Source organism: Heloderma suspectum, chromosome 1 (assembly GCF_057233095.1).
Source record: "Heloderma suspectum isolate Gila_16-S chromosome 1, 16-S_ref, whole genome shotgun sequence".
Taxonomy (NCBI): Eukaryota; Metazoa; Chordata; class Lepidosauria; order Squamata; family Helodermatidae; genus Heloderma; species Heloderma suspectum.
Genome location: NC_139458.1, coordinates 23,972,358 through 23,996,266, shown reverse-complemented (window position 1 = coordinate 23,996,266; position 23,909 = coordinate 23,972,358). Strand labels below are relative to the sequence as shown.

The window sequence follows — 23,909 nt, the reverse complement described above, 5'->3', positions numbered from 1 at the left end:
CCTAGAAGGGTTAGCATGTAAAGATGTGTCATACGAAAGTTGACATAAATAACTGTTAGTATTGAGAACTATATTTGTGCAGATATTATTGCATCTTTGCTGAATATGAAAACTCAGACTCTCAGTTTCGTGGTTAGACTGCTTTGCTTTACTTTATGCAGTTTTCAGAGCTTTACTTAAAATCTTAAGTCTTGTTGGGATTTTGTATTTTGTGATCTTTTGGGTTTAAAGTTTCACTCCTTTGATTCACCCAGAATTAACATTCAATAGCAACAGATTTATTTGACTTCTATAAAACTGAACCTAACAATGTTACTCTTTTCCTTCAATTTAGCTGGCATACTGTGTAGTTCAGTTTTTAGAAAAGGACAGCACGCTTACTGAGCCAGTAAGTTTTAATTTTTCCTTTTTTATCATTTTAAAGTACTGAGCAAAGCAATGGGTGTGTGTTTTCAGTACAATTGATTGCAGGCCAACTACCTTATCAAGAAGGGCGGGATAGCTAATACCCTGGAAGACAGAAACAGAATTCAAAGTGATCTTGATAGGCTGGAGTGCTGGGCAGAAAACAACAGAATGAAATTTAATAGGGATAAATGCCAAGTTCTGCACCTAGGAAAAAGAAACCAAATGCACAGTTACAAAATGGGGGATACTCAGCTCAACAACACTACAAGCAAGAAGGATCTTGGAATTGTTGAAGATCACAAGCTGAATATGAGCCAACAATGTGATGTGCTGCAAAAAAGGCCAGTGCTATTTTGGGCTGCATTAATAGAAGTATAGCTTCCAAATCATGTGAAGTACTAGTTCCCCTCTACTCAACACTGGTTAGGCCTCATCTGGAGTACTGTGTCCAGTTCTGGTCTCCACACTTTAAGAAGGATGCAGACAAACTGGAGAGGGTTCAGAGAAGGGCAATGAAGATGATCAGGGGACTGGAAACAAAGCTCTGTGTGGAGAGACTGAAAGAACCGGGCATGTTTAGCCTTGAGAAGAGAAGACTGAGGGGAGATATGAGAGCGCTCTTCAAGTACTTGAAAGGTTGTCACAGAGAGGAAGGCCAGGATCTCTTCTTGATCATCCCAGAATGCAGGACACAGAAGAATGGGCTCAAGTTACAGGAAGCCAGATTCTGGCTGAACATCAGGAAAAACTTCCTGACTGTTAGAGCAATACGACAATGGAACCAATTCCCTAGGGAGGTAGTGGGCTCTCCCACACTGGAGGCATTCAGGATGAAGCTGGACAGCCATCTGTCAGGGATGCTCTGACTTGGATTCCTGCATTGAGCAGGGGGTTGGACTCAATGGTCTTAGAGGCCCCTTCCAACCCTACTATTCTATGATTCTACAATTCTAAGAATAACTAATGACTTGGTAACGTGTGCCATCTATATTGTGGATCTATAGCACACTGTGAATATAACAGTCTAACCAATAAGTTACTGTGCCTAAAAAAAATCTCAGTTTGAAGGTGGTCAACTTGCAAAACTCCAGTTCATACAGGAAAAAAACATATATACATACATAAAATAAAAAAAAATCTCTCATTAGTCTTGGGCTTCTGCCATGAAGGTAGCCAGAAGGCCTCTCTTATGGCCTCCTTTTGGCTACTTAGTGGCTGCCTCCCCCACTTTTCTTGTTGACTGCACAGCTCACGTAGAATACAATATTTGCAAATATCTCTCTGTTCTGTTCCTGGTATGAAATGGAAATAATGAAGGTGAGCAGACAAATGTTCCTCACTGAGCATGTAGGAGACCTTGGGTTGGATCCAGATTTAGGTGCATGAAACTGGGCTAGCGAAAGCAGACTTCCCTGCCCCCTCCTCCCCATGGCAGCCCCTCCAGCCCCCTGAAAATTCTACACAGAGGGTTGGGAGACCCTGCAGAATGGGATGAGCTGTGGTGTGGGGAGGAGGATCCCCCCAAATCAGGCAGAGGCACCTTATGTAAACAGGGACCTTCTATCTATGGAAGGCAGATCCTGGATCCGATCCATTGATGTCTTGCAGTACGTTTATTTAAATGTATACTGTAAAGAAAATCCTACCTGTTTAATAACATAGAAACATTAGCTACTAGTTTAAGTGTGGGGTTCCTCATCTCTTATTAAGCATAGCAGTCAGAGCCATAAATAGCAAGATTGCCTGCTTAGCAAACAGAAAACATTCAAAGATGTTTGTTGTTGTTTGGAGGTTGTAAATGCTCATAACAGAAACTTTAATTTCTTCAGGAGCCCCAGACACTACAAATCATTCCCCTTAAACAGCATGCCTAAATTGTGTGCATGTACACAGAAAAATGTGTGCTTGTGAAATTTCTAACTTGCATAAACAATGCTAGGAAGGCTGTTAACCCCTGTTCCTTTTGAGATAATTCCTCTTAAGAATCTCAAAGGCCCTTACTCCATCATATTCACTGAATATCCATGTTCAATACAAACTCACATTCAACAGTTTTGAATGTGATACAAAACACACATTTACAGGTCTTTGATTTGAAAGTCGCTTTTTAAAACTATATTGCCCATATATCTCATTGTTAATGAGAATGTTTCATTCATTTCATTCATATATTACATTTCTGTACCGCCCAATAGTTGAAGCTCTCTGAGCAGTTTACAAAGGTTAAAAACCATTAAAATACATTATAAAAACCATTTACATACAAACATATAAACAGACAGCACACACAAAGGTACACATATATCTAAAACAATTTTAAACAATCAACAATAAGAAAAATCCAGGACCTGATTAAAACCTCATCATATGCTGCCAAATGCCTGAGAAAAGAGGAAGATCTTAACCTGGCGCTACAGTGTTGGCGCCAGGCGAGCCTCGTCAGGAAGGTCGTTCCATAATTATGGGGTGGGGGAAGAATGTTGAGTGGTATATTATTACTAAAGTTGTATAACAGTAGCAGTTGATGTGAGCAATCTGTGATAGACCACTGGAAGACATAAATTTATAATAATCTGGAAATTGGACAGTTTTTCTCTGTTTTTGTTTTTACAGGTGGTGATGGCACTACTCAAATACTGGCCAAAGACTCACAGTCCAAAAGAAGTTATGTTTTTAAATGAATTAGAAGAAATTTTAGATGTTATTGAACCATCTGAATTTGTAAAAGTTATGGAACCTCTTTTCAGGCAGCTAGCCAAGTGTGTCTCCAGTCCACACTTTCAGGTTGGTCTTTCCAAGAAATCTACTTGTGTTGGGCATTTTAACATTACACTGTATAGTGGATTTGTAAAATGCCTTGCCTTTTAAATACATCATATTTCAGTATGTGATTGAGCACAAGATTTAAAGCAGGCTGTGGGTAACAAAAGAATAAGCTCAGCTGCTGCAGCTGTGATAGCTTCTTCTCTGACATCAGCGGCCAGATGTTTTTCTGTTGCTTCTGTGAGCACCAGATAAAGATGTCTAGTGGCAGGTCTGGCAGCAACCACGCAAGTGCCAGTTTCAAAATGAAAGAAGCTGAATGCAGGAAGGCAGGTGAACTATGGGAGGAGAGCTCAATTAAGATGGAAACAGGACTCTCTGTGACCAGAAGAGGGAATATTGTAGAAAACATAACAGTTTGCATCATTTGCTAAGTGGCAGAAATGTCCCCATGTCTCTTAGGTGGCAGAACGAGCACTATACTACTGGAATAATGAGTATATTATGAGCTTAATCAGTGACAACGCAGCAAAGATTTTGCCCATCATGTTTCCATCCTTGTACCGGAATTCAAAGACTCACTGGAACAAGTAAGAAACTATTGAAGTGTATTGCTTGATGGCCTAAAATCTAACACTTCTCACGTTGCAGAATTTCTTAAACCCCTATAAATTAGGGTAAAGTTTGTATAGTGCACTTTAATTTGTTGGAGGTATACATGCTTGTACATAGGTGGCAAGAAATTTTTTCCCTCAGATAGATGAAAATAAACATCACATTAGAAATAAGACGGATTGCGTAGATTCTTCCATGTGTAACATATTGTTCTGTGCAGTTCTTAGGCATGCTTTCTGTAATGGGTGGTTAGCAGACCAACCTGGCATATTGACACCACACACACAGGGGGGTTGCAGGAGTATTGGGTTAACATATGAGCCCTCTCACAATGCTGAGAACAGAATGTGTTATATTCTTGAGTATGTATGCTCGTACATCATGCCCCAGGAACATCCTCTACTTTTTTTGTGGCTGGAGCACATACATCCAATCACAGAGCATGTTCTACATACAGTGGCGAATGTAGGCAGTTTTCTGTCTTGCACAGTCCTACCCCCACTGAATGAATGAATGTATTATGGTCAGAGACCAATAAAATTTGATACAAACAGAATACATTAAAAGAATACAGATGATTCACAAAGGAACCATAAAGCAGTTTTTACTTTACCATCTGCCTCCTAATTTCTATTGAAGACAGAAGAAATGTAGCTGCTTTTTTAGTAATATAAAATAGAGTAATCTTTTAAACGGAAAGATTTCAAGAGTTTTAGTGGGTATTCAGGTAGAATTCTTAATAAAGGAAAAATCAGCCTGTCTCTGGGCTCCCTAAAAATTGCAATATAAAAGGACATGACCAACAGGTTTTCTCTCTCTGGTTCCAGAGGGACAAAGTTGTTCACTAAGCAGCATCTTATTAAATTAGAAGAGCAGAGGGAAAGACATCAAACCGAGCGAGCATAAATGTTGTCTTGCATTTGTGAATACTTAATGTCTGCTAATACGGGGCTCTGGCAATTCTATAATTTAAAATACTACTTAAAGATAATGGAGAACAACATTTATCAGCTGCAGTTCTCTGATGTAAATCTTAAGTCTATTAACTTCTGAATAACAGAGCTGAGCCTCCTTTAGACCATAATTACCCCAAACCTGGGGGGAAGTGGGTGGGGAAACCTGGCATGAAAATCTTTTTCATAACCCAGATTCACCGACTAACAAATGCATCAGAGCAATAAGTGAATATAACTAGACGAGACAGTGGAAAAGTGCAGATGCAGCATTCTACTAATATACCCAATTCAAGATATATACCCATATTTCCCAGTTATTCTCTGCTGTCATTCATTTAGGGCGCAATCCTGTGCATGTTTAGACAGAAAAGCCTACAACTCCCAGCATGCCCCAGCCAGCAATGCTGGCTGGAGCATGCTGGGAGTTGTAGGCCTGTTCTCTGTCTAAACATGCACAGGATTGCACCCTTATATGACTATCCAGTATCTATGTCTACACAGTAACTTTGATAACTCAAATCCAAATTGTGGTCCATAAACTCCTATTGAAATTACGTACTTTTATTAATGTTAAGGTCATCTTGTTCTCCCTCTTTTTCCCCTTTTCCCCTCTTCCTGCATTCCTGTCCCAATTTGTTGGTTCTTCATACACATAGCTCTCTTCTGTCATTTTCCAGCTACACTGGAAATTAGAATTCTAGCATGTACCTAATCCTAGCCACCATGATTCTGCAACTATTCCATGTCTAAAGAAGTTTTTATTTGAGCTAATATGTGAGTGCTGGTTGTGCTGTCTGTTGCATAGCCTGGTGCTAGTTGTGGGCTAAGGACTACTGATGGGGTGGCCAGGAATGCATGATAAATCTGCCCTTCGGCACAATGAAAGAGGATGCTGAGTAAACACTATTATTAAGGGTTGAGTTACGCTAACTGGATGCAAGTAATCCATTGATATACTGATTTTAAAGTAACATAGATTATTTAAAAACGGCATATTGTGGATCATTTGTGGCCATCCAGACATTCTGTTCTAAGCATGAATAATGTCACTGTCCACACAGAGTATGGCACACTTTTTCACTTGTTTAACTTTCATGATGCAAGTAAGAATAGTACTGGTTTACCTTTTGGATCTGATGATGTACCATGTAATAGATTACCTTTACAGAGTAACTTCCTTGGCAGTGAGTGCTGTTTGATTCAGGTGAAGAGCTTTTTTCTCTCATTTTAAAATGTTGATTTTTAATCTGCTAAATTAGATTGAGATATGAGCTGATGGAGTAACCTTTTTTTTCACCAGCGGCTGTAATCTAGCAGGCATGTATCTTGTGGAAATGGTATAGTTGTGTTCAGGGGGCATTTTTGCCCAGTGTAACCTGGTTCGCATGCAACAGTGGCAAATCTTGGGTTGATTAACCTACAGTTTGCCAGGTTGCACGCTGCTGTGTCCTTAAATATGTAAGTTCAGGTTGGCCTGATTGTAGGCTGTTGTGTGATGCCTGAACCTGGACACTTTCGGTTTGTGGGTAAAGCAACCCAAAGTTATCCTACAATTAGTTCTTAGGTTAACTTTGGGTTGTTTAACCCTTGAAGAGACAGCTTGTAGCATGCAACCTGGCAAATCGTGGCTTAATTAACCCACAATTTGCTGTTTCTTGTGGACAGCTGCAAAATATATGTCTGCCGAATGTAATGTGATTGTTTACTTTTCACTTCAGTTACTATAAACAAGCTAAATTATATCTAATGTATTGATGACAGCTCATATATCTCTTTTGCTAAGGCTTCTGTTACTGTTTGGAATTTGGTAATACTATTATCAGACTTCATATTCTTGGAATTGTCTGTATATTGTATGTATATAGACATAGTATGAAAAGGAAGAGTGTTACAACATCTGGAATGTTTTTTAGTGTTGAGAAATAATAACTATGGAAAGTATAAGTGTTGGATATGTTACATTTTAGCTAAAGGAAATATCCATTGACTGGTTTCTGGAATGTGTGTGTGTTTGTATGTTTTGAGAAGTCTCAACTCCAATTTTTTCTTTATAGGACAATACATGGCTTGATTTACAATGCTCTGAAACTCTTCATGGAGATGAACCAAAAACTGTTTGATGACTGCACACAACAATTTAAAGCAGAAAAACTCAAGTAAGCTTCCTGTTAATGTATTCCTTTTCTTTCTCCAGTTGTTTTCCACTGGTTACTCAAAAGACCTACTCTCACTCTAAAAGAAAGCTGTTCAACTCTCTGAAAATATCCAACTGTCACTATTATCAGCTTTGTTTTACATTGCACTTCTGTATTTGTGGTACACACTTGTGTTGGCTGAAACCCACCAATCTCGATTCAGAATGGAATTGGTCTTACCAAGCATCTTCTGGAGAATTCTTGGGAAAAGCCCAAGCCGTTTCTGAAAATCCTCCAGAGCCCAGAAAGACAGAAACTGAGAAAGCACCTCCATCATCAGCAGGATTCCAGCCCACCAGTTCCTCTCAGCCCTTTTCCTACACTTCCCCAACTTTTTTTTTTTTTGTGGGGAGGGCAGAGGTGGCAGCCAAGGGGGGCACATAAAAGCCAATGGCTTTTCCTGAGCTTCCAGCTCTCTGCAATAAAGGCTACTATGCATGCTCAAACTCCCCTTTTTCCACAAGAATTTGTGGATTTCTAAAAAATATGTTTATATTCCTTCTGGTAAATGAATCAGGAGGAATAGAGAAATATACTTTCCAGAGTTGGCAAAACAGGTTCTGACAACTGGTCAGAAGTGTACAGTGCAGAGTGATGAACGGCTTATTTTATACTCCACCTTTCCTCTAAGTACTGTAGAGTCTAGGTCAGAGTTAGGGCCCACAGGAACATTTGACAGTTTAGAAAAGTGTCCCAGGTACAGCCACAAATTGCTGTGAGCGGTAAAATCTTAGGACTGCCCCCCATCTCTGCTTTTTCACTTTCCTTGCTTCCCTTCTTCTCTGGATTCTCACTTTCCTTGCTGCTCTCCTCCTCTGGATTCTCATTTTTTCCCCCCAGCCCCATCCAACCATTTTTTGGCAGGGGCACATTCATTCCCACCTCTATTGACGTTTTTAATGGAGATGGGGAAAAGGGTCCCCTGCCAAAAAACGGCTGGAGGAAGGGGGAAGCCATCCACTTCCAAGGCCCCAAGGGTCCTTGATGGGGGGTGGGCTTTCCCCCTCTCAAGCCATTTTTCTGGAGGGCACCCTTTTCCCCCATCTCTATTAAAATCAATGGAGTGATATTGCTCCATTGACTTTACTAGAGGTAGGGAAAAGCGGCCTCACAGGCACACTGGGGGATCTTGGGAGGCGCCAGTGTGCCCACAGCTGCTGTGTTGCCATCCGCTGCTACTGCAGTTTTTTATTCCTCCTAGCTGGTGAATAAAAAGTAATTTTTTACAAAGCTGCAGTTCCAAGGGGTTCTCTTAAAGTACAGCTTAAGCAACCTTTAGTGTTATTCTTAGCTGCTGTGACCCTGTTCAGACGTAACAGCAGCTTTCAGTGGCAATTCGTGGGTTAATTAACCCATTAATTGTCAGGATGTGCACTGCACACGAGCCACTTCTAGTTTCCAGCAACAGCCTAAGAATGCTACATTCATAGGTTGTTCCTGTGATGTCCAAACCTGGGCACTTGGTGTTGTTCATGGATTAAACAACCAAGTTAACAAATGGCTCTACCACTGCCATCCTCACTACTTGGTTAAGCTAGTGAAAGTGTGGCAGTCAAGGATGGATGGGCTTGGTTTGTTATGACAGAGGTTTTTCTGACATTCCCCTCCCCAACTTTCCAGAATTCTTCTCCATTCTTAAGATCTAATGGCTATTGTTCCATCACTGTAAAGGAAGAAAATGTTTTATGTAGAATATATGTGAAACTTTAAAAGAGTAATTTTAAAAAACAACACATCCTTTCTGATGATTCAAAAACATTGGTGGTGATTTATTTTCTTTGAAAAGTTAAATGAGCTTTATCTGTGATACGTATGTGGTTTTTTCCTCCCTAGGGAGAAACTAAAAATGAAGGAACGGGAAGAAGCATGGGTTAAAATAGAAAATCTAGCCAAATCAAATCCCCAGGTATCTAGAAAACATTCAGAGGCTGAGTATTTCCACTTTTTATTAGATATTTCTGGAAGAATAAGTGTTGCCACAGATGTAACATGTCCCTACTTACATTTTTAAAAGAATATAAAAGAAGGTGACTAAATATGGCTGAATATGTTCACCTTTTGACAATATTGTTTGTATGGTGATAGTAAATACCACATGACTGCCTGCCTTTCTGTTAAAAAAAAACAACAGCTCCATTACATGGTGACTTGGTTTGCACAGTCAGAGGGGAAATAAACCATGGTGGCTTATTTCCCCTTGCCATGCATGCCGGTGGTGGGGTAGGTGGGGATTGGCATAATTACCCCCAGCAGTTCAGATTGTCGTGTCATGTGAACCTGGCTGTCAAGGGCTCCTTGGAGGCCTCTCTCAGTCTAATCCAGTAGCCAAGTCCAGACACAGACAACGGGATTCCTTTCAAAGCTTTATTCTTCTTTTACAACTTAACAACTTTACAGGTAGCAACTAGATCTGAGCAGCAGAGTACCTATGCCCTAAGTTGGAACAGTTGGTCCCCGTTTGAAAGGGAATTACTGGCAGATCCCTGAACTTAAGGACTAGGGAGAGTCCCCCGCTTTTCCCTTGGATCCTCTGGGCGCAGCCGTTGTTTGCGCGCCAACCGGGCACTATTCCTCCTTTCTGTGCCCTCCATTTGGCCCCGCTCTCTGCGTCGGCGTCGCGCGTCCACCAAGTTTACTTCCCGTGCTCTGTCACTCCCTGGACTGCTATCTAATCTAGGAATGCCGGTAGGAGGAATCTCCGTCAGCTGTGGGCCCTGGGAAAGAGGAGCACGCTCCTCTCCCAGGAGCGACTGCTCTTCCTCAGAATCAGAACTACTCTGGGATTCTATGGGCTCAGTGTCCACCCTGACACTGGCCAGGGTGGCTTGTTACTCACCATGGCTTATTTCCCCTCTGTGATCATGCCAGTAACTATTAGACATTTTATTTATGTATTGTACTTTTAAGCCATCCAGTAACCAAAGTTCTCTGGATAGTGTACAATACGTTAAAAACATAAAATAATAATAAATTCCTGAGAGCTGTAGCTGCCACTGGGAATAGGATGTGGGCACTTAGTATCATGTGTGAATAAGTTATTAAGAAGTCATTCAAAGTCCACCCTTTATATAATGTCGGAAAAATCAAGCAGACTACAATGGCTGAGTTTGCATGACATGACAACCCACACTGCAGATTAAGCCACGCAGTGTGGGTTGTCAGAACAATCCACGGTGAGCCCAGCAGACAATCAGCTCACTGTGGGTTGTCACCCCCCCACACACATATTCCCCCTCAGTCATCCAGCCAACTTCTCCCGGAATCCCAGGGGACTTGGCGGCAAAATCCATCTTGTCTGCCAGCAAGTCCCTTGTCCCCACTCCGATGGCAACCCTGGTTGCAATTGAAGCCGTGTGTGTGTGTGTGTGTGTGTGCACGCACGCGCGCATGCAAAACAGGTCCGAAATGGGGGGGGGGCGCCCTGGCCCCAGGGAATGTGCACAAATGGTCCCCTTAAAAATTAATTTTTATTGGGCTATTGGAGTTGGGGAAGTGCGCACCTCCGACTGTAAAAATTATACAGGCTTGCTTTGCCTGGAGCCTTGTATGTTTGAGCAGTCAAACATACAAGATAACAGGCAAGTCTAGGCTGTATATAGGCTGGTTTAATAGCCTTTGACAGGTGGGGAAATGGGGTGTAGATCATCCCCTTAGCAAGGTTATCCCCAGGGTTCAAAGGGTTGCCCTGAACCTTGGGAGTGCCCTGCTTCGAATCCCCATTTGCCCAAGTTCCCAGCAACTTATTTTTCACAGAAAAGTCCACACACAGCCTTTTCGCCCGCAATCTCAGTAACTGCATCTAGCTTGACAGCTGTCAAACTAGATGTGGTTCTTGTGCTTGGGAGTGAAAAGGGGGGGTGCACTTTAATATGAAGAAGAGTTGCTGCCGACTCAGGAACTGTGGACTGTGAGGAGGGCACCCCCAAGGGTTGGGGGAACACTTTAAATCCTGGGAATCTCCTTGCTAAGTGGGTAATGTTGAGCAATTGACAGATGAGGAAAAGTGTACAAAAGTCCATGGGGCCAGAAAAATGCAAAAACATTATTTTGGCCCCATTTTGCGCAAATAAAAGAAAATTTTAAAAATGCTCTGACTGCAACTGAGGTTACGATTGGACCGGGGGCAGGGGGCTTGGCAAGAATCAGGGGAGCCAGTGACAACGCCTGCAAAGTGCCATTTGGGCACAGTTGGAGGGACTGTCACTGGCAAGGGGCACTGGAAGCAGCTTGGCCGCAATCACGAGGAGCAGCAGGGGTTTCTGCCACGTTTGATGAGCAGCTTGCTGCTCGATGCCCACAACCCATGATGAGTTGGCATGCCCAGGTTCGGACAATACACCAACCCACCATGGGTACAACAACCCCAGGAACAAGCCATGGGTTGTTTGGGTGGCATGTTGCCCAAGCACAAACCATCGTGCAGGAATCAGTCTGGGTTCAGATGACACCCATGATGGGTGGTTGTGCCGCACGAATCCAGTTATTGTATGTGAACTCCATTAAAAGTTCCAGGACCTTGCAAGATGCTGGTGTTATGCTTCAAATACCACAAAGACAGGTTTAGCTGTTTTCTGGCTGCTACTTTACCCACAGTTGTAAAACATGAGTAGGGAAATGGCTCCCTAGAATTGCCTTTGGTGTATTTTCATAGTTCAACTGATAGTGTAAATCCACAAAAGCGCTTTAAAGTTTTAAAAAATGTTCTTGTGCAGGTTGCGCACTGGCAAGTTTGTTTACATCTTGGATCCAGAGTGGCCCTTTTTCACAGAAATCCTTCTGTTTACAGAAGTGTAGATGATCCAGTGGGGGCTGCCATTTATAGAAGAAGGAAAGGAAGTGATTTTTGCTGATTTCCCCACAGCCTTCTATGCCACCTCCCATGTTATTCCAGAAGGTCTTCCAACCCTCCAGAACAGATTTTCAGAGAATGCAATAGGTTGAAGGCGGGAATCAGCAAAAATTGTCTTCCCTGTCTCCCTTCTGTGAGCATAATTCCACTTAAGGGATTTCTGTGTCCACTTGCTAAAATCAACAGGATAACTTGGTCCTGCTCAACTGACTTTCTCTGGATTGGCGCCATTGACCTGGTTCTCAGAACACAACAGCCCACCATGGCTTAATTTACCCACAGGGGCTGTCAGGTCATGTTGCATGTCAACAGGCACCATTTTTGCATGGCTCCCATGGCCACCCAGCTTGCAATGGCTTGTTGTGTCGTGTGAACCCAGGTAGCAGGGGTTGTTTGAGGGTTAGACAACCCTCAAATAACCCATGGCTTGTTTTAGGGTATCTGGCATGACGCGGTGGGGGCCTTAGGTAAATTAAGCCTCGGTTGGTTGTCATGTCTTGTGAACCAGGTCATTCTGTTATGATAGGGTTTAAGTATTAAACCATATATCCTTAATCTAAAGCAGAAGTGTTGAAAACCTATAACCTAGTAGAAATACAAGCAATATATATTCTAAGAATTGCAGATTCTCTTTTGGCACATACACAGTAGAAATTTATACCAGTTTTGAAATTGGCTTAATTGGAGGTTGCTGAAAATTTTGTTGGAGGACTTTGTTCTACAAAAAGAACTAAGGGTGAAATCCAATATTGGCAAGCAGACCTCCACTCAGGCATGGGACTTCCTCGCTTCTCCTTCCTCCTGCAGTTCCCACCCCTCATTTTCTCTGGAAGGTCTCCCAACTTTCTGGAGCCGATTTTGAGGGTGCACAGGGGGCTGCGTGGGGGATGGAAAATCGCCCCTCTACTTGTTCCACTGAGGGAATACATTCTCTCAGCAGCAGGAGTTTAATTGGATACCATGCATAAGTCTCAAGATTCCTCAGTTGAGAGCCATGACTGTTTGAAAGCTAATTTAAATTTGTAGCATAGACATGTTACTTGCTAAGATTAATAGTTCTTTTATTTTGTTGAATGGTAGCCAGCTTCCTGGGTTAAATCTCCAGGTAACATTTCAATATAGAGAGGATTATTATTAGTATTAATTCTAATAATTTTGGTTGTCTTGGGAAGATACTCTTCTATTTATTCCATGAGATCACGTGATTGAGATGTCAGAAGAATCCTTTACTGATAATTCCTTATCAGTTAAGACCCTTGACTTAGACTGCATTGGATTTAATTCTGAGTAAAGATGCATAAGATTGCACTGTGAATTAACTACCAAAAGAATCTAGAAGTGGTGGGTGGGTGGTTGGTTGGTTGGTTTGAAGCATCTTTACACCACTCTTCAGCCAAAAAAGGTTCCCAGAACAGCTTACAAAGATATAATAAGATAGTCCCTGCCCTCAAGTTTACAATCCAAAAGTGATAACAGGATTGGGAGGGAGGAGGGAAGAAAAGCCAGCTCACACATAGTCATTAGTTCCATGTTTAATTAGCTCCCCAAAACAGAAAAACCTTCCCAGAAGTGGCTGCAGTACACTTGCCAAGAAGTAGCCCTGTTGAACACAGTAGGGCTTCCTTCTAAGTAAACATAAGAATGTGCCTCATGATGTGTTTAACTTTTTTGACATTTTTTTCAAATAATATAAACTACAGCTGATTTTATTTTGTATTGGAATGAGTTGCTTTATTAAATCCCATTCAAAATCATATAAAACATTTTATGTGAAAGCAGACACTTATTCCAATAATTGCTCTCAAGAAACTGTTACAAAGGTATAGCAAATAAGTACTATACCCGAAAGGCGGCTTTAAAATACTTTTAAATAAAATTAATTTTAAAATTAATTTTAAAAATTGTTCAGGTTAATTTGGTGCTAGCCTTTGGTCACTCCTTTTTTTAATTGTCTTTTAATGTTGGGGGAGTGCTAATTGCAATAGTTGAACCAGTGTGAGAATTTTAACATGCTGAACTTTTCTGTAGCCATTATTTTGTGCGTTGATTCTTCTTGCTCTTCTATTAAATTTTAAAATATTTGTAATCAACCCATATAATGGTGTTTCCAGGATTTGATATAAATTAGAGTACTTTCGATTACAGCTGGGATCCAAAGAGCTATTTTAGGGTTTGCACGTGCCCGGCAGATTTTTTGTTTGTTTACTTTGAACAATACCCTCATTTGACAAGCCATAATCTGCTTTTGAAACCCTCCTCAGTTACAAAATGGGTGCAGCATAGGGGATGAGATGTATTTAAAAATACAAGTCTAATGCTACACTGGGAAAACAGCGTTCCAAGGGAGTATCCAGTGCTGGCCACATGCTAGTGTGACACACCACTAGTGCCACAGGAAGCTGATGGATCCTTAAGCAAATGGAAATGAGCTGAAACACTAGTTTCTGGAATGGGGCAAACCTCACAGAAGTGGGCCCCACTGATGTGTCCCATTCCAGGACCTAGTGTTTCTGCTAGTTTCTGGAGTTACTTTAGGAAGTGCTAGCTTCCTGTAGTGCTAGCAGTGTGTCCTGCTGGCACAACAGAAACAGTGGAAGCGCAGCAAGCAGTAGAGCTGCCCCATGTTTCTGCTGTGGGAACATAGGAGCAGTCATCCTGGATCAGACCAATGGTCCAGCATTCTGTTTCCCACAGTTTCCCAGCCAGATGCTCTGGGAAGCCCACAAGCAGGACATGAGAGCCATAGACCTCTACTCTTGTTACTCCCCAGCAGCTGGCATTCAGTAGCATACTGCCTCTGAACCTAGATGGTGCATTTTGCCATCATTCCTAGTAACAAGTGATAGATTTATCTTCCATGAATTTCTCTGGTCCTCCTCTAAAGCCATCTAAGCGAGTGGCCATCATCACATCTTGTGGCAGTGAGTTCCATAAATTGAGTTCTTTGTGAAGTAGTTCTTCCTTTGAGTGCCCTGATTCTCCTGCCAGGCAGTTAAGAGGGAGAAAACTTCTATTAACTTTCAGTATCATGCATAATTTCATAAACCTCTTTCATGCCCCCCCTCCATTAAATATATTAACAGTTTCAACAACTGACAAAACAAATCTCTTGCATGATTTGTTGTACAAATTTCCTTATTTGTATAGGACACACAGCTTTTAGATGTCAATAAAATAAAATCTCTTGCTTTTAAGAAACTCAAGCTAAAGCATTTCATTTCTGTTTCAAAGCTGAAATGCTTTGCATCAAAATATGTAAATTATTGTTCAAGTCTGAGGTTAACATTTCTGGCAGTGAAATACCTGAATTGCTTTCATTTTCTAATCTGGAGTTTTGCTTTAAAAATGCTGACGTAAACATTTTGCATTTGGTTAGTACTCAGTATATAGTGACACCTGTCTGGTGAGCAGTCCTGTTGCAATGGAAACAGATGGGCCTTTAATTGAAGACTTGCAGGTGCTGAGAAAGACAGTGAAAGAAGAAGCTTGTCCGGTAAGCACATAGGAAGAAAAATTAGCCTACTCGTTCCAAACTTGATTCAGACATATTTACTCATTTTAGTTAACTGTTCTACTTTTCCTCTTCAAATTGCAACAAATTTGAAACGAGCAGAATAATTTTAGTAATTTCCAAGCTGAAGTTTCCTGTTGTTGTCAGTAAAATGGTTCTAGTAGCTTTAACCTAGTCCCATAGCATATGTAAGCAGTGAGTATTGTCTGTCTTGTGTATGTGTGAAATGGCTGCAGAACCTATAAAGTGATATGAGGCCAGCAAAGTGGTGTTTTGATGACTATATAGGCAAGAGACTGCTTAGCCCAAAGTTGCTAGTTGACATTCACATTTTTAGATTTCCTCATCACACCTTAGCATTCATTTCCCTGACCACAAGGCTGCCCAGCCCTGTCTTCCCTGACATCAGGTGAGCTAAGCCAACAGCTTCCAGTAGGGCTGGACCCACTCTGTCAGGGACCGTAGCTCAGTGGTATAGCACATGCTTTGTATGCAGAAGGTCTCTGGTTCAATCCCAGATAGGGCTAGGAAATAATGCTGCCTGAAGACCTTAAGAACTGCTGCCAGTCAGTGTTGACAGTACTGAGCTAGATGGACCGATGGCCTGACTCCGTATAAGGCAGCTTCCAGTGTTCCCATGTACCAAAGCCCCACTTGAGAGATCAGAGCACATCTAGATACTCTTCTCTGGATAACATTTGCAGCCTATAACTTGTAAACATACTGGGTGGTATCCGATGTTAGTCCTATGTAGAGTAGACCCATTGAAATGAATGTTGAGTCCTACATAAAGTAGACCCATTGAAATGAAAGACTTAAGTGAATCATGGCTAATTTACACCCCATATATTTCAATCGGTCCACTCTGCATAGGACTAACATTGGATACTACCCATTAATATTATATATTTAAATATGGTGCCAACATTATGCAACAACTAGTTTGGTTAGGGGCTTCCTTGTCAAGTGGAAACTAGGTTAGCTTCATTAGATTAGTGCTACAGTATTTCTAGGCGCACACACATACTCTGTGTGAATAGAAAAGCATCACTGGTTGTCCTTTCTCCTTTGCCTCCTCATCCTGGATTTTATAGCCCTAGACACAGGTCTTGCCCATATTGTGTATATTAACATCACTTACTTTCACAGGGCTAGAAATACACTTTAAACATAATAACCAAATAAAGGTGCAATCCTATGCATGTTTAAACAGAAAAAAGTCCTGTAACTGGGAGTTGAAGGACTTTTTTCTGTCAAAACATGCATAGGATTGCACCCTAAGAATGCCAAGAGTTATAGAGGGGACAGTTGCTCATTCTAAATTCCATCTCCCCGCTTTCTGCCTTTGCCTATCACTGACCCGTTCCATCCTTCCCACCACCAATGCTATTTTAGAAGCCTGCCCAAGCACTTAAAAGCCAGACTGAACACTTCTGTAGTCCTGTCACATATCCCCCCAGCCAAGAAAACACAGCTAAGTGCTCTGTTGGCTGGGCTCTTTCTGACTTTTGGCCAGGCAGCAACAGGAATCAGGCAGACATAGCACAGCTGTGTCTCCCCAACTAGGAAAGTAAAAAACTATGGCAGCTGCATATGCAGATGCGTGCACTCTCCTTTGGCCTTATTGGCTTGGTTGGAAGAGCGATCAAATGCTGAAAATCAAGGCATCGTACTTCTGCACTGTGCTTCTGCGGACCTATGGTAGCTGACTTCTGGGATGGGGCTGTCTTGGTGGCAGCAGCACAGCTAGAATAGGGACCTGTGGTGGCAGGAGGGAGCGGGTTAGATACAGTTTGCTACATGACTGCTCACCAGGGGGAATGGCTATTAGCTAGGCAAGTTGCAAAGTATGCCTTTTAATTATGCGATGTGTACCAACTGTTACATTTTGGACTTGGTGGCTTCTTGGAGAACCAGGAAGAGCCAAAAAAATAAGTATAGGGGGATGCCCTGTGTGGGTAGCATAGCATCACCCGAGTCATTACAGCACTAGCCAGGCAGTTTTGCCAAACCTCTGGGATAAATTTTCTGATACTGCTTTTCTATTCTTCTTAAAAACAAAACACCAATTGTATAAGAACTCATTGAATTTTTTAAAATGCATTTTTATTTCAGGCACCGAAGGAACAGAAAAAGGAGCGTCCAGTGGTGCGGCGCAAGTCTGAACTGCCTCAGGATATCTATACCATGAAAGCCTTGGAGTCCCATTGCCGAGCTGAGGATCTAATATCACATGATGGGCATTAGACAGTTCAAGTGAAATCTTATTTGGAGGAAAACCCTTTTTTCTGGACTCTGTTCCACAGTAGAGAACTTACTTTTTTTGTGCCATACTGATCAGTTACACACGTCAAAGCTTTTTTCAACCCCATTCTGTTAGGCAATAACTTTGATACAGTATGCGAAGCTCAAGATTAGTAGTTCAAACAATGGTAAATTACCTGATTCTGTATGCAGAAACTTGGGTTAATTAGTATTAAACTAAGACATTTTCTTGGTGCTGTTGACGTAATACCAATTGATCAGAAGTGTGCACTTTTTTCATATTACTACTGAGAGAAGAGCAGTCTTTTGGGGTAAATCACCAAGCACTGCTGCTGTGTAACCTCCCAGATCTTAGAGCGTGCGTGCGTGCGTGTGTGTGTGTGTGTAAAGCAGTTCTGTATAGAGGAAAGAATGAAACCATACTGTTGGTCATCATGTTTGCTGCATGTACACATCCTAGGAAGCTACAGTTGGCTGCAGCTTCTAGTTCTTGTACATCATACACATATACACACAACAAAATGCATGCGTGAGTATCACATGGTAACCATCTACACAGAAGTTCCATGTTTTTTCCTATATGGAACAGCTTTCTGTGTCGGCAAAGTGCACCGTATGAAGTGGTCTTGCATGGGTTTTCCTTTGCAAGCCCCACTGAAATGATTAGAGGTTGCACTATAGCAGTGCCTGGTAGACTGTAAGCCCACTTTCTTTCTCTTCCCAATCCCCAAGTTGGTACTGCGGCAAAGGTCAAGATTCTAAATTCATATATAATTATTAGGCATTTTTATAAGACAGAAAACACTTGAAGAAAAAAAATCTGCTTTGCTGCCTTGACACATTCTGGCAGGTTGGAAACATACAGTTAAATTGTTCTCTCAGTGCAGCTTACAGAATGGTAATTTTCATGACAATCTTCAATCACGGCTAATTTCTAGGCGCTCTGAAAACTGTTCCGGAGAGGCACCCTTGTCTGAGTACTTTATATGGATTGAAGCCATATTTTCCAGTCCTTTAGCATGTAATACAAAATGACTATTTTGGAACTTAGCTGGTAGAAGAGGAATGTGTGTTCTTAAAAATGAAATACTATCTGCCTTGACTCGAAATAAATTGCATTTTTAAAAGTCATTGCATACCTCTTTTGTTTTTCAAAAATATTCTTTTATTTACGAAAATGGCTTCACTGTTTTACTTCCTTACCTGAGCTTTTACTGCGTGGCATACTTTGGGCTCTTAAGAATTCTTCTTGCAGATATCATGAGACCAGCTTAGGTGGGTACATTTCTCTGGAGTTCAGCATCAGTACCTTTTTAGATCATTTTTTAATTAAGCAAAAGATCTTCTAATGGCATTCCACATTTTTCAAATGCCTGTCTTAACAGCTGAGAAATGAGTTACAGTAGTTCTGTTGTCACTCTTATCTGTGGTGAAGAACACCTATAATACATAACACACCTCACAAGAAAAGTGAAAACCCATCTGAGTTGCTGTTGATCTTCAAATGCTGCTATAAATTCCACAAGATTACATGCATGTTATGACCTCTTTTTTCATTGTACTAGGTGGGAACACACAAATACATTTTCTTTAAAAATATGTATAGTGCTGTGTCTTCGATATTTGATTTCTCTCTGGGTGGCCAGTATTTTAGACGTTTATATCCTGCTTAAGAGCTGTTTCAGATGAGTTTTATTTAGAATGAGTGACTTGTTTCTTTTGTCTGGCAGTAGCATAACAATGTTTAATGTCTTGATGCAGAATAAGCTACATGCAGCTTCTTTAAAATAGTTTTTTTTTAAGGAAATAAGGTAGAATCCATAAAAATTATTGTGCAAACAGGCATTTTTAGTAACCTTGTGCAGATATAGTGCCTGCTGTCTGGTCTCAAAATGTCCAATATTTATTGCAAAAGCTATTGAAAGAAAATCAAATCAGGTGTGATGGTAAGACGAAGTTAAATTTAAAGACCACTCCAAGCTTTAAATGAAATGCCTATTCTGTGTAAAATAATTCCTGTTAAACTTGAAAATGAATATGCTTTGCCATAATGACAAAACTAATAATTAAAGCAGTTTAAAGATGTCTTTCTCCTTTTTGAGGGGGGGGAAGGGTGCTTTTACAGTTGCATAAAGCAATGTCTATATGTATTTTGATATACCATTGTTTGAACTTCCATCTTTAGCTGATAACTTATCAAATACCTTTTTTATAATTTGGCTGTTCAGTAGGTTCATGAAAGAGACTTCTGGAAAGAAGCACTCTAATTTTATCCTATGGGGGGAAATGGGAAAATATTGTATATCAATGTTTGGTTGACTGTGTAACGCTCAACGTATAAGATCTTTCACTGTCTAGATTTTTTTTTTTTTTTTGCTCTTTACTGAAGATAAACATTCACCAAAAAGCAAATATTCTGGGATAGGTAGCGAAATTATGCCATGGAAATTTGATCTTGAGATTTTAGGCCAGTTGACAAACTAGCCTAAGCAATATTCTAAAATTTAGCAGCACTAATTCTTTGGCTTGTTTGTTATCACCATTTTTATGCTCTGTATAAGTTCTGTATTAACTTATTCTAAAAACTAATACATCCAAAATAAAAGTGCAAATAATATTGTTTTGGTGACTGTTATTCTTCATAAAGTTCAGTGTTAACCACCTTCCCATGTTCTCCAAAATTTTATGCCTGTATATCAGGAATGTCAAAAAGAATATTACAAGTGTCTTTTTTTTCGTGTGGCTTTAGTATGGCTTCATTTTAATATTGTACATACATTGTACTTTGTTTTATTGTAATGAGTAATAAAAATGTAGACTTCATATTTTGTACAGAATGGTCCTATGTACAGAATAAAAAGTTCCTAGAAACAGCAAAAAAGTAGGTAAGTGGCACAATTTTTCTTTATACTATATCTGTATCTTTATGCTTTTAGTGGAATGCTATGTTCAAATGTACCAACATATTTTTTAATATTTTGTAATTCAGATTTTTTTGTTCAGACATTGTCTATGAAGAACTTCATACACCTGCCATTTAATATGCTCTTTTATCTAGTTTTTACATTCTAAAAATGGTGTATTATATGGATTAAATAAAGAAGAAATGGAATTTTACCTGCTCATCATAAAACTACTTTTAGCTCTAGCACAGGACCTTCTAATGTGAGATTGCAGATTACATAGGTATATAAATGTGATTGAGTTGTTAGGAAGGAGCATGTCAAACCACCTTGATCCATCAGTTACATAAACCAGAGAGGCCCAGAATGCTTTTAATCAAATGGTCTTGTATTTCAGTACTAGCCTGGTTACAGCACTGGCTTGTTCATTATAAGGGTCAGTTTTGCTCCCTTTACAACTTATTTTAAGGCACAGAACCCCTTTGGACTCTGAACTAAGTGTGGGCCAGTTCTTCCCCTCAGGCCTGGTCTTTCTGGCTAGCCCATAGGCAATTAGCTCCTTCTCGTCGTGCTTTTTTGTGTAGCAAGATGTCTCTTCCCACTTGCCACCATCTCCATGTTTGGCTCAGCTAGCTAAGGGCCCATTGCTCTGATTTTTCCCAAAAGGACAGAAACTCCTGTCTGGGTAGCCTGCTGTTCAAGGAGTACCAGGGGCAGTGGGGCTGTACAGCCCTGCCTGTGTAGCTTCCCAAGGCTTCCCTCCTTCCATCTTCTAGGAACAAAAGTTACATCTTTCTGGCCCTCCACTCTCCCTTACCTGCATCTCTTCTATCTGTCCTCTTTCCACTTGCCTCTACTTCATGATTCCTTCTCCTTCTAGCCTGCCACTCTCCTTTCTGGCTCTTTCCTGATGCATTTTGGCTTGTTCTGCTCCCCTCCCTCCAACTCCTCCTACGCTGCGGCCTTCTTTTCCTTTCCTCTGCTTGGGCTGGTGTGCCCACCCCCCCGCCCCATGTCTCTACCGGCTCCCAGCTGAAGCTTCTGAAGGCTATGAGCACAGGCCATGGAGGAGTGACAGCCTTGCCTGATAGCAGTTTGGGCCATGGCCCTCTGCAGCTACCCTGATTTGGCTGATCCAGCGTGACAGGAACCCAGATGGAGGCAATGAACCCTGGTGGTTCTTCACACTAAGGAAAAAAAAACATACCGAGCAAAGCTGTAATAGTGATGCCTTTTGTAAAGAGTTACATCAAGTACAGAAGACCCAACCAAGTATCCACTTGACCTTACAGGAGTGAAGTAACCTATATCAATGATAGCCAAGAGAAACCAATGTTTCCTATTTCTCATTCCATGACAAATCAAACCTGTGTGGTTCCTCTGCCCATAATCAAGTAAAGGCACAATCTTATGCCTCTTTGGATAGAAAACAGTGCTATAACACACAGCATTCCCCAGCCAGCCTTGGCTTAAGCTTGCATAGGATTGCACCCTAACTTACATAAAACATTGCCTGAAAAATATGGCTTGTGACAGTTGGGTTTTCTAAGTGCAAAACCTGGAGGTTTTAGCAGTTTCAGTTGGCCTGTAGCTCTGTGCAAATATGGCTACTTTTCTCTAAAAATGCACAATTTGAGCTACTTTCATAGATATTATCTCATTAACTAAGACCAAGAAGGATTTGAGGAATTTCGGGAAGACCTCAGTCATCACTTACTAAAAGAGAAATCCATTTTCCTTCAGTTAAATTATTGCATTAGGAGTACAAGTGAGTTTGAGATAAATTTCTTATTTTTTATGGTAGGCAGATGTGAGGAACTAATGTCAAAGGCATACTCTCCATAAGTATTACCCACTGCTCCTGCCTTTTCTCAAGTTTATTATCCAAGTAGTTAATTTTGTCTGCACCGTCAATAAACAAAAGGAGGCCATCTAATACAGTCTTCCCCAACCGGGTGCCCTCCAGATGGATGTGTTGGACTACAACATCACCCCAGCACACATGGTCAATGGTCATACAGGATGTGGGTGCTGGGTGTTGTAGTCCAACACAACTGGGGGTCACCAGATTGGGGAAGGCCGATCTAATACGTGAATCTCCACACTGCCACACAATATGCATGATCCTTCAAGAATGCAGCCATTTGCTTGGATGGAATTTCCTTTCTTTGGAAACATGGCAAAATCCAAGCCTAAGCATCTTCTGGAAGTGCTGGAAGACCTTACATGGCTTATAGAGCTGTGGATCATATGTTGATATTGATACTCACATTAATACTTCATTTTCCCCCATCCTCAAACAAAATTATTAGCAGACACAACAGCCATCTTTATGGCTACCTTTTTAATGTCTATCTTGTGTCTTGCTTAATTTAATGCAAATGCATGATGGATTGTATTTTTGAGCTCATTGCTGGACTCCCAAATTTTGCCAATTTTTCCCTACCCAGTGCAGCCCCCACGGCCTCTGAAAAGTTGTTCTGAAGGCTGGGGATCCTGATAGAGCAGTATGGTCTTGGAACAGAGGGCTGGAGTAGGGCTTGGAGAGGGGCGGGCGGGGAGGAGGAGCAGAGATCAGCAAAAATGAGTTTCCCTGCCTTGGATAAGCAGATGTGCTAGTACAAAGCCACCACTGGATACAGCTAAATGATCTGAGTGACAATGATTTATAATGATATTAATATCCATATGCTTCGTACTTCAGGACAGCAATCCCTTATGCATTGTTGCACATCTATACCACTGTGGAAGGTTGCGAGACAAAAGCACTGAATCATTCAACATACTATGCCAGAAGCCAAGGGTAGCAGCAATTCTATGTAAAAAGTCAGTGTCCCACAAAAGATGCTAAAATTAAAACTGACAAATGGACTGGGAGAGCCAATTGAAAGATAAGGTATATTGGCCATTTACCATGTGGAGAAATCAATCCCAGCTGATCCTGCAATTGCAAAGACTGGCTTTCCTCTCCAGTTAATGAAGACTTCATCCTCTGGCAGTTCTCTGAGTCCAGGCCTTATTCTAGATCCAAGAGAGCTTTAGACTTTCAGGAGTGGCCACCTATGCTCTGTAGTGTACAGCTTTTGAAAGGAGCAAGTTTCAAAAGCAGCTGGTGACGTGGTATGAGGGTTAGCTATTCAGGTAACGGTCAAACATTCCACTGGGTTAACATAAGCTCTTTGCATGAGTTTAAGCATTTATTTGGATCCCTTCCTAAGTTAATAATGGGCTTCATCTAACATCACGTGAGTGCTCACACATCAGGACTTCCTCTTGCTCTCTTCCCCACTGCAAGCCTTCCAAACCTCCAGAGGCTCTCCAGCACAGATTTAGGTGCTATGCCGGGGGCTGCAAGAGGGAAGAGAGAATCTCTTCCATCGGCACTTTCTATTCTGCAGACAGATGGACAGCATTGGATACAACCCATAATTTGGATTGTTATCC

The 23,909-nt window shown here is 41.2% G+C and overlaps 1 protein-coding gene across 7 annotated transcripts in view; it reads left to right on the top strand.

The window, feature by feature from the left end:
* PPP2R5C (protein phosphatase 2 regulatory subunit B'gamma) overlaps positions 1 to 20,679 on the top strand; it is a 117,489-nt gene extending 96,810 nt beyond the window's left edge. For 4 of the 7 annotated variants that reach the window (XM_084838624.1, XM_084838631.1, XM_084838648.1 and 1 more), the window contains 7 exons: positions 335 to 388; positions 3,022 to 3,192; positions 3,634 to 3,761; positions 6,797 to 6,898; positions 8,771 to 8,843; positions 15,163 to 15,279; positions 17,413 to 20,679. In XM_084838624.1, the coding sequence (XP_084694750.1) occupies positions 335 to 388; positions 3,022 to 3,192; positions 3,634 to 3,761; positions 6,797 to 6,898; positions 8,771 to 8,843; positions 15,163 to 15,279; positions 17,413 to 17,544 (777 nt within the window). In that variant the 3' untranslated portion in view covers positions 17,545 to 20,679. The remainder of the gene's footprint in view (positions 1 to 334; positions 389 to 3,021; positions 3,193 to 3,633; positions 3,762 to 6,796; positions 6,899 to 8,770; positions 8,844 to 15,162; positions 15,280 to 17,412) is intronic. The other 3 variants (XM_084838640.1, XM_084838655.1, XM_084838673.1) reach the window with 1 other exon arrangement.
* The last annotated feature ends 3,230 nt before the right edge of the window (positions 20,680 to 23,909 follow it).